Source organism: Scyliorhinus torazame, chromosome 7 (assembly GCF_047496885.1).
Source record: "Scyliorhinus torazame isolate Kashiwa2021f chromosome 7, sScyTor2.1, whole genome shotgun sequence".
In the NCBI taxonomy this organism is placed as follows: domain Eukaryota; kingdom Metazoa; phylum Chordata; class Chondrichthyes; order Carcharhiniformes; family Scyliorhinidae; genus Scyliorhinus; species Scyliorhinus torazame.
In genome coordinates this window covers 274,840,613-274,857,737 of record NC_092713.1, presented here as the reverse complement: position 1 = coordinate 274,857,737, position 17,125 = coordinate 274,840,613, and the positions used below count along the sequence as shown (strand labels likewise).

At 46.6% G+C, this 17,125-nt stretch overlaps 1 protein-coding gene across 1 annotated transcript in view; it reads left to right on the top strand.

Moving 5' to 3' along the window:
- LOC140427050 (organic cation/carnitine transporter 2-like) overlaps positions 1-15,467 on the top strand; it is a 196,339-nt gene extending 180,872 nt beyond the window's left edge. The window contains exon 10 of the mRNA XM_072512495.1: positions 11,601-15,467. Coding sequence (XP_072368596.1) covers positions 11,601-11,700 — 100 coding nt within the window. The 3' untranslated portion in view covers positions 11,701-15,467. The remainder of the gene's footprint in view (positions 1-11,600) is intronic.
- The last annotated feature ends 1,658 nt before the right edge of the window (positions 15,468-17,125 follow it).

Here is a 17,125-nt window from a genome sequence, read left to right as displayed (position 1 = left end):
CTACAGGTTACACCCCACACACCCTCATGACCGGACGCCCTATGAAAGGCACCAAATTTTTATTGGGATTAGATTTGACCAGCCCCGAGGTGACGGTCCTCACACACGCGAAAGCAGTTGAACAACTGGTGCAGAATGTTAAAACGGCTCAGCTAGCAGCCGCAGTGAAATTGGGCACAAGAAAGAAACAGAGCAAAGCCTGTTTCGATAAGACAGTGCATGCGACTGAGTTCAGTGTAGGACAGCAAGTCATGCTCTCCGTATACAACCCCAGCACATTCCTGTCACCTAAATATTTGGGTCCGTACTCCATTGCGGACAAAGTCAGCCCTTCCGTCTACAAAATAAAGTATCCAAACGGAAAGACTGCGTGGTTCCATATCAAGCAGCTGAAGGCATATGGACCACAATCGAACCACACACACCACATCATGCTCGACGCAGCAGACCACGCCCTGCCCACAGCCAACGTAACCCTACCCTCCCCCAACACGTCCAGCCTAGCCACGGACTCAACCCCGACTCCATCCCCGAGCTATACACTCCGCGCCGGAACGCACACAGACTGCAGCAGCAGCGATAGCGACTGTGACTCGGACAATACCCACAGCACGCCTCCCTACTATCCCCATGTAACAGGACCCACACCCAGCAAATCTGACCACGATTCGAGTGATCCCTTCACGATCACTTTCCTAAACAAACCCTACCAGCGACCTACAATGACGACCCCGATTCCGTCCCCACAGAACTAGACACCACCTTTTGGCACAGAGATAACTCATACAGACTCGTCTGGAATGACGAGAGGGATCTCAAATCATACCATGCAGCCCTATCCGCCCTGATACACTCGAGAGTTTGGCATCCAGGAGAAGATGACCACTTTGAGTCTGACTCCCAAAACGAGAACCCCTTTGCGACGCTGTTCGCAACCGATAACTGAGGTGTCCAGATGATGTTTTAATAAGGAACCGCTTGGGAGAAAACGGTGCCCTTTCTGATGGAATCTGCAGCATAAGAGCATAAGAACTAGAAACAGGAGTAGGCCATCTGGCCCCTCGGGCCTGCTCCGCCTTTTAATGAGATCATGGCTGATCTTTGTGGACTCAGCTCCACTCTCCGGCCCGTACACCATATACCCGAATCCCTTTATTCTTTACAAAGGTATCTATCTTTTTCTTAAAAACGTTTAAAGAAGGAGCCTCAACTGCTTCACTGGGCAAGGAATTCCAGAGAGTCACAACCCTTTGGGTGAAGAAGTTCCTCCTACACTCGGTCCTAAATCTACTTCCCTTTATTTTGAGGCTATGCCCCCTAGTTCTGCTTTCCCCAACCTGTGGAAACAACCTGCCCGCATCTATCCTATCTCTTCCCTTCATAATTTTATGTGTTTCAAGAAGATTCCCCCACATCCTTCTAAACTCCAATGAGTACAGTCCCAGTCTACTCAACCTCTCGTCATAATCTAATCCCCTCAACTCTGGGATCAACTTAGTGAATCTCCTCTGCACTCCCTCCAGTGCCAATATGTCCTTTCTCAGGTAAGGAGACCAAAACTGAACACAATACTCCAGATGCGGCCTCACCAACACCCTATACAATTGCAGCATAACCTCCCTAGTCTTGAACTCCATCCCTCTAGCAACGAAAGACAAAACTCGATTAGCCTTCTTAATCACCTGTTGCACCTGAACACCAACTTTTTGCGACTCGTGCACCAGCACACCCAGGTCCCTCTGCACAGCAGCATGTTTTAACATCTTACCATTTAAATAATAATCCATTCTGCTGTTATTCCTCCCAAAATGGATAGCCTCACACTTGGCAACATTGAATTCCATCTGCCAGACCCGAGCCCATTCACCTAACCTATCCAAATCCTTCTGCAGACTTCCGGTATCCTCTGCACTTTTTGCTTTACCACTCATCTTAGTGTCATCTGCAAACTTTGACACATTGCACTTGGTCCCCAACTCCAAATCGTCTATGTAAATTGTGAACAACTGCGGGCCCAACACTGATCCTTGAGGGACCCCACTAGTTACAGGTTGCCAACCAGAGAAGCACCCATTGATCCCCACTCTCTGCTTTCTGTTAGTTAACCAATCCTCTACCCATGCTACCATTTTACCCTCAATGCCATGCATCTTTAGTTTATGCAGCAACCTTTTGTGTGGCACCTTGTCAAAAGCTTTCTGGAAATCCAGATATACCACATCCATTGGCTCCCCGTTATCTACTGCACTGGTAACGTCCTCAAAAAATTCTACCAAATTAGTCAGACACGACCTACCCTTTGTGAACCCATGCTGCGTCTGCCCAATGGGACAATTTCCCCCCCGGTGCCCCGCTATTTCCTCCTTAATGATAGATTCCAGCATTTTCCCTACAACCGAAGTTAAGCTTACCGGCCTATAATTACCCGCTTTCTGCCGACCTCCCTTTTTAAACAGTGGTGTCACGTTTGCTACTTTCCAATCCTCTGGGACCACCCCAGAGTCTAATGAATTTAGATAAATTATCACTGGTGCGTTTACAATTTCCCTAGCCATCTCTTTTAACACTCTGGGATGCATCCCATCAGGCCAGGAGACTTGTCTACCTTTAGCCCCATTAGCTTGCCCAAAACTGCCTCCTTAGTGATTACAATCATCTCAAGGTCCTCACCTATCATATCTTTATTTCCATCAGTCACTGGCATGTTATTTGTGTCCTCCACTATGAAAACTGACCCAAAAAACCTGTTCAGCTTCTCAGCCATTTCCCCGTCTCCTATTATTAAATCTCCCTTCTCATCTTCCAAAGGACCAATATTTACCTTAGCCATTCTTTTTTGTCTTATATATTTGTAGAAGCTTTTACTATCTGCTTTTATGTTCTGAGCCAGTTTACTTTCATAGTCTACCTTACTCTTCTTTATAGCTTTTTTAGTAGCTTTCTGTTGTCCCCTGAAGACTTCCCAGTCCTCTAGTCTCCCACTAATTTTTGCCACTTTGTATGTTTTTTCCTTCAATTTGATACTCTCCCTCACCTCCTTAGACATCCACGGTTGATTTTTCCCCTTTCTACCGTCTTTTCTGTCGGTATGAACCTTTTCTGAACACTGTGAAAGATCGCTCGGAAGGTTCTCCACTGTTCCTCAACTGCTTCACCATGAAGTCTTTGCTCCCAGTCTACTTTAGCTAGTTCTTCTCTCATCCCATTATAATCGCCTTTGTTTAAGCACAAAACACTAGTGTTTGATTTTACCTTGTCATCCTCCAACTGTATTTTAAATTCCACCATATTGTGGTCGCTCCTTCCAAGAGGATCCCGAACTATGAGATCATTAATCAATCCTGCCTCATTACACAGGACCAGATCTAGGACCGCTTGTTCCCTTGTAGGTTCCATTACATACTATACCAGGAAATTATCCCGGGCACATTCTATAAACTCCGCCTCAAGGCTGCCTTTACCAACCTGGTTAAACCAATCGATATGCAGATTAAAATCTCCCATGATAACCGCTGTACCATTTCTACATGCATCCGTTATTTCTTTGCTTATTGCCTGCCCTGCCATCCTGTTACTATTTGGTGGCCTATAGACTACTCCTATCAGTGACCTTTTCGCCTTACTATTCCTGATTTCCACCCAAATTGATTCAACCTTGTCCTCCATAGCACCAATATCATCCCTTACTATTGCCCGGATGCCATCCTTAAACAACAAAGCTACACCACCGCCCTTACCGTCCATTCTATCCTGTCGTATAGTCTGATACCCTTGGATATTTAACTCCCAGTCGTGACCATCTTTTAACCATGTTTCAGTAATCGCCACTAAATCATAGTCATCACGATGATTTGCGCCATCAACTCATTTACCTTATTTCGTATACTACGAGCATTCAGGTAAAGTACACTTATGCTGTTTTTTATGTCTTTGTTATGAATCCTAACACCTTGATCAGTAACTTTTCGCAAATTATTCTTCCTCTTATCCTTTCTCCTAATTTTCCTTGTCTTTGAACCCATATCTCTACATAATAACCTGTCACTTAACCTGCTGCCTTGATCTCCATTAACCATTATACTGTCCATAGCTTTACACTTCCCTTCCCCCCCAACTTGCTAGTTTAAAGTCCCAAAGTTTAAGCATAGTTTAAAGGTAAAATGTTTTATGCTGTTTGTAGTGGTATTGTTAAATGTTGTATGTAAGACCGGAAACATTTTTTTTCACAGCCCCAAGCCACCGCCCTTCTGACACCCACTGGCAGTCAGAGAAACTAGTTTGTCCCGGACGCAAGTTCAGAGGAACTAGTTTGTCCACAGAGACTTGTTAATGTCCCAGACGCCAGTTCAGAAGAACTCGTCTGTCGACAGAAACACAGACCCCCGTTCGTAATTGCCCTTCTGGTTCGAAGGAAGAACCAATACGGCAACACCCCATGATGACTACATTTCTTGCCCGTTCTGGTCGCTGGCACAGGCAGTGGAGAAACGGCATTGGGACCCGCCCTGCCTGGGAACCCCCCTCTGGTCAGCTACGCTCGGGTAGAGCACACACGGCATTGGTCACCGTCCTACCCGGGGATTCCATCCAAATCTTACCCGTCACAGCCCATACGCACCTCATTTCGGCAATTTTCGTTCAAAAAGTTTTGTTTTTGTTTTCAGGTGACCCTTAGGTTGTCATCCCTATGCTATTTACATCCTCAAACATTTGGATGATAAATCACACAGCCTGCGAGACGGCTCACACTGTTTAAGTATTTGTTAAGTGTGTCTTGTCCGGAATATTCGGTTTAAAAAAAAAATGAGGGAGTCACACAAGGTGACAAATTGTAAAGGAAGAATTGGCACTGAAGGACAGACATACCAACAGACGAGATATTAAACCAAGATAGTAACAGACACTATGCTTGATCCCACAGAACCCCAGAAGCTCCAGGAAAAGAGACAAAGAGAAGAGAAAGAAGAAGAACCATGAGGACATCCTCCGTGTTGCTCATCACCATAATGAACATTTGGTTGCGCGCAAACGCGAACCCCCTGACCCCAACGCCACCCCCCCTCCCAGCCGTTAATGATTCACTCTCCCATAGTACCCAGAGCCCAGCCACAAGCGACACCACACCATCTTGGTGTGACAGGTTTATAACCTGGTACTCCCTGTCCTACTTGATAGAATCCCTACTAGTATTGGCGATACTCTGCTGCATTGTGCAGACTAATCGTCTGAGGAAATGGAGAAGGAGAGCCTACCGTGCTCGCACCCCGGTATATAGGATAAGATCCCCTATTTTCGGTCATGACCAGACCCCCGACCCCCGCGATCTGTAATAAAGGACATTCATTTACGTTCCTTTTTGTGAATAAAGAAATGTGTTTCATGAGCAATTGTACAATCCTGGGCTTGACTGCCAAGCCAGGAAAAATGTGAATAATGCTGCTATGATTTTGTTTGTGTATTGTTTAAAGAAGTTAGTATGATTGAATGATTGAGTGAATGTAGGTTATTAAGGACAGTTCGAGGTACCGTTTTTCTTATTTTGTAATGCATGTCCCTGTTTTGACAAAGCGCCACTTAGAATTGTCAGTTAAAATTTTCTTGGATAGTTATGGTCAGTGTAGAGGCCATAGAAGAGTGCTCGCCGGGTCAGGGAATGAAGACAACGCAGTTATGTAATCCTTGACGCTTCGCATTAGGATCACAAGGAGTGAGTGTAGCCACCTGGGTTGGCCACTTCCTGACGTAAAATGGAGAACAGCAAAGGCTGAAGGGAAATTCAGCCAACACAGGCTAAAACTAGCAGGTGTAAGTTTACTGTGTATTAGACTCTGCAAAAGCCCAGACAGCATCGATACAAGCAGCCATCTGCATAGTAATGTAGCAGCCATCTACATACGATCAGGGAACAGCTCCAGTATTGGAGAAATCGAACCAAGCGATTGGAACAAAGTCCAATCACTTGAAACCAGGTACGGAGTCCACCCCGAAAGGTGGGAAGCCCCTGGGGACTATAAAGTAAAGCCCCCAAGTTCAAATCGTCCTTCTTGACAGGGTCACTCAGCAACGTGAAACAACCCTTTACAGTGACCTGTCCAGCTGCCTCCAAAGAACGTAAGTCTCAAGTCAGTGCTCGCTACGAGATAGGTGCTCCTAGCTACCAGTCCATACCAGCTTTCGAATCCTGCAGACTCAGAACCCGAACGAAAGGCCATTTGTTCCACTGACCTGGTGGGCCAGTCCGAAGCTACGTATAGGCCAGTTAGTTATAGAAATAGCCTAGAAAGTAGAGTTTTGCATGAGTAGCGATTTACTGTGTATAATAAATGTGCTTTGATTTGAATCTTACTAATTGGTGTATTGAGTTATTGATCATTACTTGAACTTGAACCTTGTGGCGATATCATAAAGATACCTGGCGACTCTAGAGCAAAGGTTATAAAACAGAGCCAATTGAACCAACCAAAAGTTAGCAACACAGGCATGACGGTCTGATTGCGATGCTAGGCATAACTCCCATATGCTGCATGGCACGTCTACCCAAAGGGAATCCACTTGGGAAATGTGAGGTGCTCACTTAACTATAATTGTCAATCCCAATTCGCAATAGCCATCAACCACGCGGCCAGAGGTCTCCGCAGTCCAAGGAGGTTCTGGGGGTCTGTGGGGCAGGTGGGCTGCCGCTGCCCCCATAATGGGTCCACAATCTAGGTGGTGGGATGCTGCTGAAGCACCTACCCCCTCCAGGCGAGGCCATGGGTGGACACGTATCCCCCTGCTCCAAAACCAGTCCCCCACACCCCGATGGTGACCATCCTGACCGTGCCTGTCTCCCTGGGGGCTCCCCCACTCCCCAACCGAGGAAGAGGGCAGGAATCCCAGTGCCCCGGGGCTCTTTACCTGGGAGCGAAGATGGCTACTCACTCGCCGGCTTCACGGCGGTTCTAGTTTTCAGCCTCTCCGATGATTTAACAGCCTCTTCACGCGCTCACTTAAACATGACGCGGCAATTAAATCGCGCCTGTTAACCGTGAATGCGAATCTCTGGCTGTGTGGGGCTCTCGCTTGAATGCCAGGAGATTCCTGCAGTGAGCTTCCCGACATGCTCCGCGCCTCCTGAGATTATCCGAAGTCTCGCAAGACATTGGAATTTTAAACCCGCCCCAAGTGGGTGGGACCGAATGAGCATCGCAGAAGTAGGTTGTAAACCTACTTACAACCTACCTGCGTGGGATCCACCAGCCTTCCTCGATTTTCCAGCCTCCCCAGGGAGCCGGGCACAGATCAGTGCTGGTGAACCAGGCGGAACAGCACCTCGGGGGTCTCCCAGGCATCGTAGACCCTCCAGGTGCCATTCCGCCTGGCCCGCATTTGACCCCAGGGTGGTCAGAATAAGTGCAGGGTGGCTCCCTGGCCCTCCCCCTGGAACGTGGGCACCTTGGCACTGCTTAGCTGGCATCTTGGCACTGCCAAGGTGTCTGGATGGCACTGCCAAGCCAGCAGGAGCATAGCCTGGGTGGCAGTGCCTGAGTGCCAGGGTGGTACAGCCAAAGATCGGGGGCAAGGGGGGCCATGCCCATGAAATAAAGGTGGAGGGGGTTTTGAAGGATGGTGGAGTGCAGGGCAGGTAAGTAGGGGCCTCCGGGAGGTTGGGTGGGGGTCCTAGAAGGAAGGGGGTCCTGTGAGAGTGCTTGGGGCGCCACCACAAATTAACTTTAATTTTGGGGGAGAATCGGGCCCCCTGTTTCTCCCTCCACAGATGCTGCCAGACCTGCTGCGTTTTTCCAGCAATTTCTGTTTTTGTTTCTGTTTCCAAATGAAGATGTGGCCAGTCATGCAAAGATGTTTCCTCTCCTTCATGTACCCACCAGCTTCGGGAGTCTTCAGTGTAGCTCTTCTGTGTTCCCCAGTGAAGGCACCTCAATTATGAGCAGCGCTCACAGTCCCCGACCTGGCTCAGCAGCGCCCGCCTCTCCCAGCAGGGCTGCTGGCCAACCTTTGCAGCAGTTCCACGATTGGGCCTCGCACGTCACTGAACAGCCTACCATCCTTAATTGGCCGGGCCTCCAGATGTAGCTTCTTAATTGACTGCCTCTGGGAAGATCCTAAGCGACATCTTTTCACAGCAACTTCCAGGTTCCTGGCCCAGAATTGAACACAATCATGGAATCATAGAATCCCCACAGTGTAGAAGGAGGTCATTTGATCCATCGAGTCCACACCGACATTCCGAAAGAACACCCTATCTGAGCCCCCGCCCCCCCTCCCTATCCATGTAACCCCATAACCCCATATAACGTTTGGACACTAAGGGGCAGTTTAGCATGGCCAATCCACCTAACCTGCACATCTTTGGACTGTGGGAGGAAACCGGAGTACACGGAACCCACGCAGATACGGGGAGAATGTGTAAACTCCAAACAGACAGTCACCCAATATCGGAATCGAACCGGATCCCCGCTGCTGTGAGGCAGTAGTGCTAACACTGTGCTGCCCAATGTCGGGGCCCTGACAATCCGGACAAAATCTAACCCCTTGATTCAGTCTATTTCAGTTTTCTGCTCTGGACAACTTACAATTATAAAATGCTTTTAATATGGATCCTGTCCCAAGGTGCTTCACAGTAGAAATGGAGCAAATACATGTTCTTTGTGAAAGAGTTGGAAGGGGTGATCAAAAGCCTGGTTGAAGATGTCTACAGTAAATAGAGGGGGAGGGAAAGATAGTTGGAGGCATTTGGAGAGAGATACTAACAGAGCTCTGTTATAGTAGCTATTACAATGTTGAGGAGCAGTGACACCAGAAAAGGTGATGGTCAGGAGGAGGGTGAAGAGCGGATCTAAAGGGAAGAAATTAAATCTTGTGTAAGAGCTGTGCCTTCACTTCATTGTAACTCCTGTTAGAGTATTAGTGTATTAGACACCATCCTTAATTTTAGAGCTAATTGGCCAGGACAGTGAGAGCTGTTGGAACATTTGACTTTTGGGGCTCATTTGAATACCACACCTGCATCTTCCAGAAGAGATCCCTGGAGAACCTTGGCTTTTCATCACCCTACCCACACACACCCCACTTTACAGAGATCACCAGGATGACAGTTCCAGTTGGATATATTCCTGAAGGTTTCATTATGTCACCTTTGCCATCCAATCAATGCATCCAGTCAACCAACCACCAAAGTTTTCATTGGGACTGTAACTTACGAGCTCCAGGACATTAAATCTAGGAGGGGATAACCCCACAGATATTCTGGGGAACCCCTGCCCTGCCCAACCTATCCAGAGGTATCGCTGTAACGGTTGCACCTCAATTGCCCGGGAAGTTCAAATGTTCCATGGGCCATTGCTCTGCATTGGAAACCATCTGGAAACTGAGGATGTTTTGCAATGTATTACATCAAGAGTTGCATAGAAAGCGTTAGAAGAATTAAAAACCCGTCTAGTTGCTGGATCAATATTGTGCAGACCCATGCTGACCACCCCAGACATCTGCCACTCCCCGAACTCCTGGAGGACTTCCCTATGCTCTGACTACTCACACCAGCCCTCACTGCTCCCACCACATGGGGCTTCCTCCAGCCCCCACAGGCCTTCCACCAATTCCCAACTACCTCCACGCCTCTCCAGGCCCAGTCCGATCCGACCACCGCTGAACAGCCGTGCTCCCTGACGCCTGCACCATGCTCCTCTGCCATCCCCAGACTGGCATACAATCTCCCTAACACCCTACTAGCTAACACTCCCCTATCCCATGATAGCCGACAATCTTCCGACATCCTGATGAGCCGACAACCTCCTCACCCCTGAGTGTGCAACAACCTCCCCACCCCCAATTAGCCAATATGCTCCCCCCACCCCCAACAATGTCTGTCATCCATCCACACCCCCGGAGTGCCCAACTATCCCTCCCTCCCACTAAGAGTGCCTGCCACCCCCTACCCCTAATTTTTTTTTCTATAAATTTAAAGTACCCAATTCTTTTTTATTCCCAATTAAAGGGCAATTTAGCGTGGCCAATCCACCTACCCTGCATATCTTTGGGCTATGGGGGTGAGTCCCACGCAGACACGGGGAGAATGTGAAAGCTCCACACGGACAGTGACCCGAGGCCAGGATCGAATCCTGGGTCCTTGGCGCCTTGGTCCTTGATAACCACTGCGGCACTGTGCTGCCTTCCCGACCCCAAATTCTAACCGTCCTGATAAACTTACCTTCTGCCTGGCTTGGCAGTGCCAGAACCTTTAAACTCACCTGATTTACCACAAGTGGTGCGTAAAAAAGGAGCCACTTCTTCCTTCCATCTGATCTGTCAGCGTTTGACTGAAGGCCTCAGGCAGTTTTCACCTGGGCCTGAATCAGACGTTCTGGGAAGGCGGGATTTAAAAAATTTCAAGACAAAGGAAGGTGCAGTGGGTGAGGGGCAAGGTTGAGAAGGCGCGGCCTTCATGACTAACCTCAACCGGTACAGGAATTGAACCCTGGTGGTGTTACTCTGCATCACAAACCAGCCATCTAGCCAACTGAACTAACCGACCCACTTGTATGAATGTCAGTTTTATAATTGAGTTGGATGATCAGCCATGATCACAATGAGTGGTAGAGCAGGCGCGAAAGGCCGAATGGCCTCCTGCTCCTATTTTCTATGTTTCTAATTAATTCAGGAAAATGTTCAAAGAAAATGATTTTAAAATTACATTCTTTTTAATATCCCGATTATTTTTAATCCATGTTGCTTGAAGCAGTGATCAAGAGTTTAATAAGAAGCCTTACAACACCAGTTAAAGTCCTACAGGTTTGTTTCAAATCACTAGCTTTCGGAGCGCTGCTCCTCCCTTGGGTGAAGGAGCAGTGCTCTGAAAGCTAGTGATTTGAAACAAACCTGTTGGACTTTAACCAGGTGTTGTAAGACTTCTTACTGTGCCCACCCCAGTCCAACGCCAGCATCTCCACATCAAGAGTTTAGCCTTTGAACACTGCAGGGTTGGCAACACCATATGGACCCTGAGGTTAATGGCATTATTTCCACTTGTGTTTCAGATGATCTCACACCACACAAATTTAGCAGTGAATGTTTGATGTCCTGACCTATAGGCTTCAATGTCGCAAGCTGAAGCAGATTTAGTTCAAAAACAATGAAACGGTCAGGAATTCCTACAATATCTCTTTCAAAATATGTGAACAGTCCTTTCAAAGAAAATAAGCCCAAGCATATGCCAGCTTGATGCGTCTTAGTGTCTTAATTCTAACATGTTTCCACTCCACTGGCACATTTATTGCTGAATATTAACAGTTTTTGTTTGTGCAGCATGTCAATTGATGTGCATTGCTTTTCCCGATCAGTCTGAGTTTGTTGAAAGGTGTGTATCTCAGGTACAAAGTTTACTTTGCCATACTACCTGACATTCTTAGCAATCCGTGGAACGGTAAGGCATTGGTACAATAGCAAACACTATTATCATATCACCTGACCCTGCACCTTTTTGAGTTGCTCAGATGACATTAAAGTTGCTCCAGACTCAGTGACTGTATTTACTAAGAGGAACATGACAGGAAAAGTGCAGCAAATGTACATTATTTATGATGGTTTTTTAAATCTGATTGCAGGTTCAAATGTAGAAGCACTGACAGAAATCAGTACCGTTTTTATAAAGATGGAACAGCCAGAGAAACAAATATGGTGGTCAGTAAAGGGGAGGAAGTTTAACCCAGTCCTGACCCCAGAGCAGTAGCAATGGAGAAACGGACGAGGAATCGATTCTTTGAATTTGATGTCACAGACTAACATTATTATGAAGTTGAAATACTTATCGATGCAGTGAAAACACTCAGGGACCATTGTCAAATATTCAGATCAACAGGATGCTGCACCACTTCATGTTTCTTACATTTTCTCACTTTCATTTGGAACCACCAGTGTCCTTGTGTGGAACGCAAAACGTTGTGCCACTGATGGGCTAAAAGTGTGTTATGGAGTTAATTTTGATTTTTGAACAACCGACCAAGGGAGCACTGCTGCTGTCCAGCCGGTCAGTCACTCAGAACCGCAATGAAGCAGTGGTTGAAATTCTGAGGTGCTAACCTCATTAAAATCCAGTCATTGTAGTCTGGGAGCACCATGGGCATCCCATTGTTGCTCCCAATATTGGATTTGGGTTTGTTTATTGTCATGTGTACTGAGATACAGTGAAAGCATTTTTCCGCGAGCAGCTCAAACAGATCATTTAGTACATGAAAAGAAAATACATAATAGGGCAACACAAGGTACACAATGTAAATACATAGACACCGGCATCGGGTGAAGCATACAGGAGTGTAGTATTACTCAGGTCAGTCCATAAGAGGGTCATTTAGGAGTTTGGTAACAGCGGAGATTAAGCTGTTTTCAATCTGTGCGTGTTCTCCGACTTTTGTCAATCCTGTCCGATGGAAGAAGTTGGAAGAGTGAGTAAGCCGGGTGGGAGGGGTCTTTGATTATGCGGCCTGCCCGGCTGCAGAAAAGATGATGGAAATTGGCCACAATCACAGAGGGTGGGGTCCAGGATGTGACCAGCTCAAATTATTTTTGAGGAACCTGAAAGAGGAAACCTGCTCCTCAGCAACCAACAGAAATAGCAGCAAACGTACCTGGAGTGGACCTCATCAGCTCCCATCTCCCATGGAACTGTTGGGTCTGTGCACAGCACATCCTCTGACCAGTTCTAACCTAAATTTACAATCCTCAGAGTCTCAATTTACACATTAAAAAGAACATGTCACCAATAACAGTTGGAGGATTTGGTCTTTCAATGACGAGTTCAATGGTCTATTCACTCTTATTACTGGAGCAATAGGCTACCAACCCCATTTTGGATCCATTGCTGCCCTTTTAATGCCTGCAATCCACATCGTCCTTCAGGTACCTTGTCCAAAGAGGGCGTTGGTGACCATGGACTTCCACTGGATTGGTCCATGATTATTCTCGGCAAAGTATTGCAGTGGTTTTCTATGGCCTTCAGTGCCAGCAAAAGATGAGAAAATTCATCCCATATTTTCATATCCTCCCTCTGGTAACTTTCCCAGGAGGAACAGTTTTGTCAAACACCATGAAGCAGAGAGCAGCAGCAAACCTGTGCCCTCCTTTCAGCTGATACTGTCAGCTTTTCCTGCCAACTGTTACTCCTGCTCCATTCACTAACTTGAACCCAAACTCCCACCATTGGAATGAAATGGGAAATAGATACAGGGCGAAGAGACTTATAATCAGCAACAGGGGTCAGGCCAGGAATTGGGAGAAAGAGTTATCCTTTAGTCGCTCAATATTGAAGAGCTAGAGGAAACGATGATTAAAAAATTAGTCTGAAATGATAAGGAAAAGGGAATATTGGACAGATCATCCGGTCTCCCGTTAATTGGAGACCAGGGGTTGGATTCTCCGTCTGGTGTTGGGAGTGGGATTCTCCGGTCCCACTGCAGTGAATGGGAGATTGGCTGAGCCCAAACCTTTTCATCATAGCATTTACAGTGCAGAAGGAGGCCATTCAGCCCTTCGAGTCTGCACCGGCTCTTGGAAAGAGCACCCTACCCAAGGTCAACACCGCCACCCTATCCCCATAACCCAGTAACCCCACCCAACACTAAGGGCAATTTTGGACACTAAGGGCAATTTATCATGGCCAATCCACCTAACCTGCACATCTTTGGACTGTGGGAGGAAACCGGAGCACCCGGAGGAAACCCACGCACACACGGGGAGGATGTACAGATTCCGCACAGACAGTGACCCAAGCCGGAATCGAACCTGGGACCCTGGAGCTGTGAAGCAATTGTGCTATCCACAAGGCTACCGTCCTCGCTATCAGCGTTAGCGGGGTGGGCACACAACAAAGAATTCCAACCCCGATGTACCCCTCAGATACGCTAGGGTCTAGAGGAATCCTCGGCAGTCCCAACACAATGACTCCATGGGAATTGGCCATGAAGTGTGAATTTCAAATGGGCAATTCTGCTGCTCCCTGCAACTCACTGAGAAAATCTCCAACTCTGAGTTAGAGTCAGAGACTTTGGACAATCTGACTTGCTGAACTGGATAATTATCCGGAAATGTTAGAATAAAATCTAATGCCTGGGTAACTATACAACTAACCCTCCAATCACTCACACTGACCACCATGACTACCCCCTCCACTCCCAACTCCACTTCGCTTCCTCACTCCCCTCAAAACTGGACTCCCCCACACCATCCTAACTTAACTTCATCGCCCAACTTTTCCTGAATCCCCCAAACTGACTCGACCTCAGCATCCGACAATCCCCCTTGATCTGACCTGACCACATCTTAGTCACCATACTCCCTTACCCATCTTTCCCCTTACCCTGCCTCTTTACCCATTTACCTTAACCACCCTCCCGCCTCACCCACCTAATCCCCTTATATATTTAACCTCTGTCCATAGCGTTTGGAAGTATATTTAGGGCATTTAAATAATTTACTGACAAGAGTAAAGCAACTAGAGCAACAGAATCCCTACAGTGAAGAAGGAGACCATTTAACTCATTGAGCCTGCACCGAGCCACTCAAAGACCACCCTACCTGGGCCCACCCCATCCCCGTGACCCCACCTAACATGCACATTTTTAGACACTAAGGGGCAATTTTAGCTTCGCCAATCCACCTAACCTGCACACCTTTGGGCTGTTGGATGAAACCCACGCAGACATGGGAAGAAAGTGCAAACTCCACACAGACAATCACCCAGGGCCAGTATTGAACCTGGGTCCTTGGCGCTGTGAGACAGCAGTTTGAACCACGGTGCCGCCCAAAAAGGGTGTGTGGCTTCTGAGCAGATTCAATGTGTTGCTCCCTTCAAGATTTCCTGCACTGATTGAGTTCTCTGTGATCTTACATGAGAAAGATGCCCAGAAAAATCGGAGGAAGAGTTTTTTGGTTTTATCAGATTCGGGAATAGGGGTACCAATCCTGAATGGAAGATTTGGCCATTGTACTTGTGGATGATGGCATGTAGCTGACAATTTTGGGTTTGGAGGAAATATTGTAATTTTTTCCATAACTTTGGGTGTATGTTTAGATATCATTTTACAAGTGGTGCAAATTATAAACTTGTACTAATGGTGTATTTTTTGAACACAAATCAAACTCGTGAAAGAGAATTGGACTGATGTCTGCAGCAATAGTTTAATGGTGAATTGTGAAAGCTGTCTTTCATGATGTTCAGGTCAATTATGCAACACTTTATTCGTCAAATTGTTTTCCTGAAATGATTATTTTTCTGGTCGATCACAGGATTACAATTATTCTCCTTGTGAGGAAACATAGTTATTAAATCTACAGTTGGATTAATATGTCTGAGAAAAAGGCAGTCATGGAGGATTATATTTTCCCTGATTTAGATGGAAAGTGAATTGTGGAGTTCATTGAAACCCTTTTCTTTTACATGGGATCTAATTTCCTTCATTAAAGTGGTATTTCAAACATGCAACTGTCATTAGTGATAATTATCTGGACACAATCCCATTCACCAACAGTCGCATATCTTTCCTTCCCATGTTACTGACTATCGCACATTTCTTTTCGCCAAAATGTTGAAATAAATTAAAAAGCATCAAAAAGCAAACATTCCAAACTAAGTTCATAAATCAAACTATCCAAATTTCATGCAAAAGTCTATCCCAGAACATCACTGCAGGAGTTCCTCAGGGTAATCGCCAAGATCTAACCTTCTTCATAGAATCATAGAATCTCCGCAGTACAGAAGAGGGAGCCATTCGGTCCATTGAATTTGCACTGACCCTCTGAAAAAGCACCCTACCTAGACTCACTCACCCCACCCTATACCCGTAACCCCATCTCACCTGTACATCCCATGACACTAAGGGCAATTTTATCATGGCCAATCCCCCTAACCTGCACACCTTTGGACTGGAAGGAAATTAGAGCACCCGGAGGAAACTCACACAGACACGGGGAGAAAGTGTAAACTCCACACAGTCACCCAAGATCAGATTTGAACCCAGGTCTCTAGTGCTGTGTGGCAGTAGCCCTGAACACTTTGCCACCATGCCGCCCCATCAATATCCTTTCCTCCATCATAATGTCAGAAATTATGGTGTTTACTGATGATTGTAGTGTTTAGGACCACACACGACTCCTCAGAAGAAGCACAAGTCCATATGTAGCAAGATTAGGACAACATTCAGGCTTGGTGTGACAAGTGGCAAGTAAAGTCCATGCCACACAAGTGCCAGGCATGGCCACCTTCAACAAAAGAGAATATAATCATCCTCCTGTCATTCAATTTCACTACCATTGCTGAATTCCCCAGCATCCTTACCCTGGCAGTTAGCATTTTCCGAATTTTAACTGGGCCAGCCATTTAAATACTGTGGACATAAGGGCAGGTCAGAGACTGGGAATCCTGAATTACTAATTCATCTCAGGACTCCCCAAAGTCTGTCCAACTTATACACAGGACAGGTTAGGACTATGTGGAATATTCTCCATTTTCCTGGATGAGTTTGGTTCCTAAAGCACTGAGGAAGCTTGACACAATCCAGGATAAAGCAGACTGCTTGATCAGCATGTCATCCACCACCTTAGGCATTCATGCCCTCCACCACCAAGGCACAGTGGCTGATGTGTGTACCATGTGCAAGATGTACTGCAGCAACATGTCAAGTGTCCTTCTACAGTATCTTCCAAATCCATGAGCTCTACTTACCTAGAAGGACAATGGCAGCAAACACAAGGGACTACCTGCACCTGCAAGTTTGCCTCCAAAGCCACAAACCATCTTGACTTAAAAGTTTGTCTCAACTGTTACTGGGTAAAAATCCTGTAACTTCCTAACAGCACTATCGTACTCTACCCTATACCAGATAGACTGGTCATGGTTTATGAAGGTGACTCACCACTTCTTTCTCCAAATAGTTAGGATGAGCAACAAATGCTGGCCTTGCCAGCAATAGTCACATGCCATGGAAGAAGAAAATATAGAAATGTGTGAAGATAGATTGCTGGACTGCTGTCACACGCTACACCCCTTTGCACACCAATATCAGGAGCAATGATGACAGCTTTCTGACCTTCACACTAATAATTTGAGCTTGATAGAAGACTGAGCTTCCACTGTAGC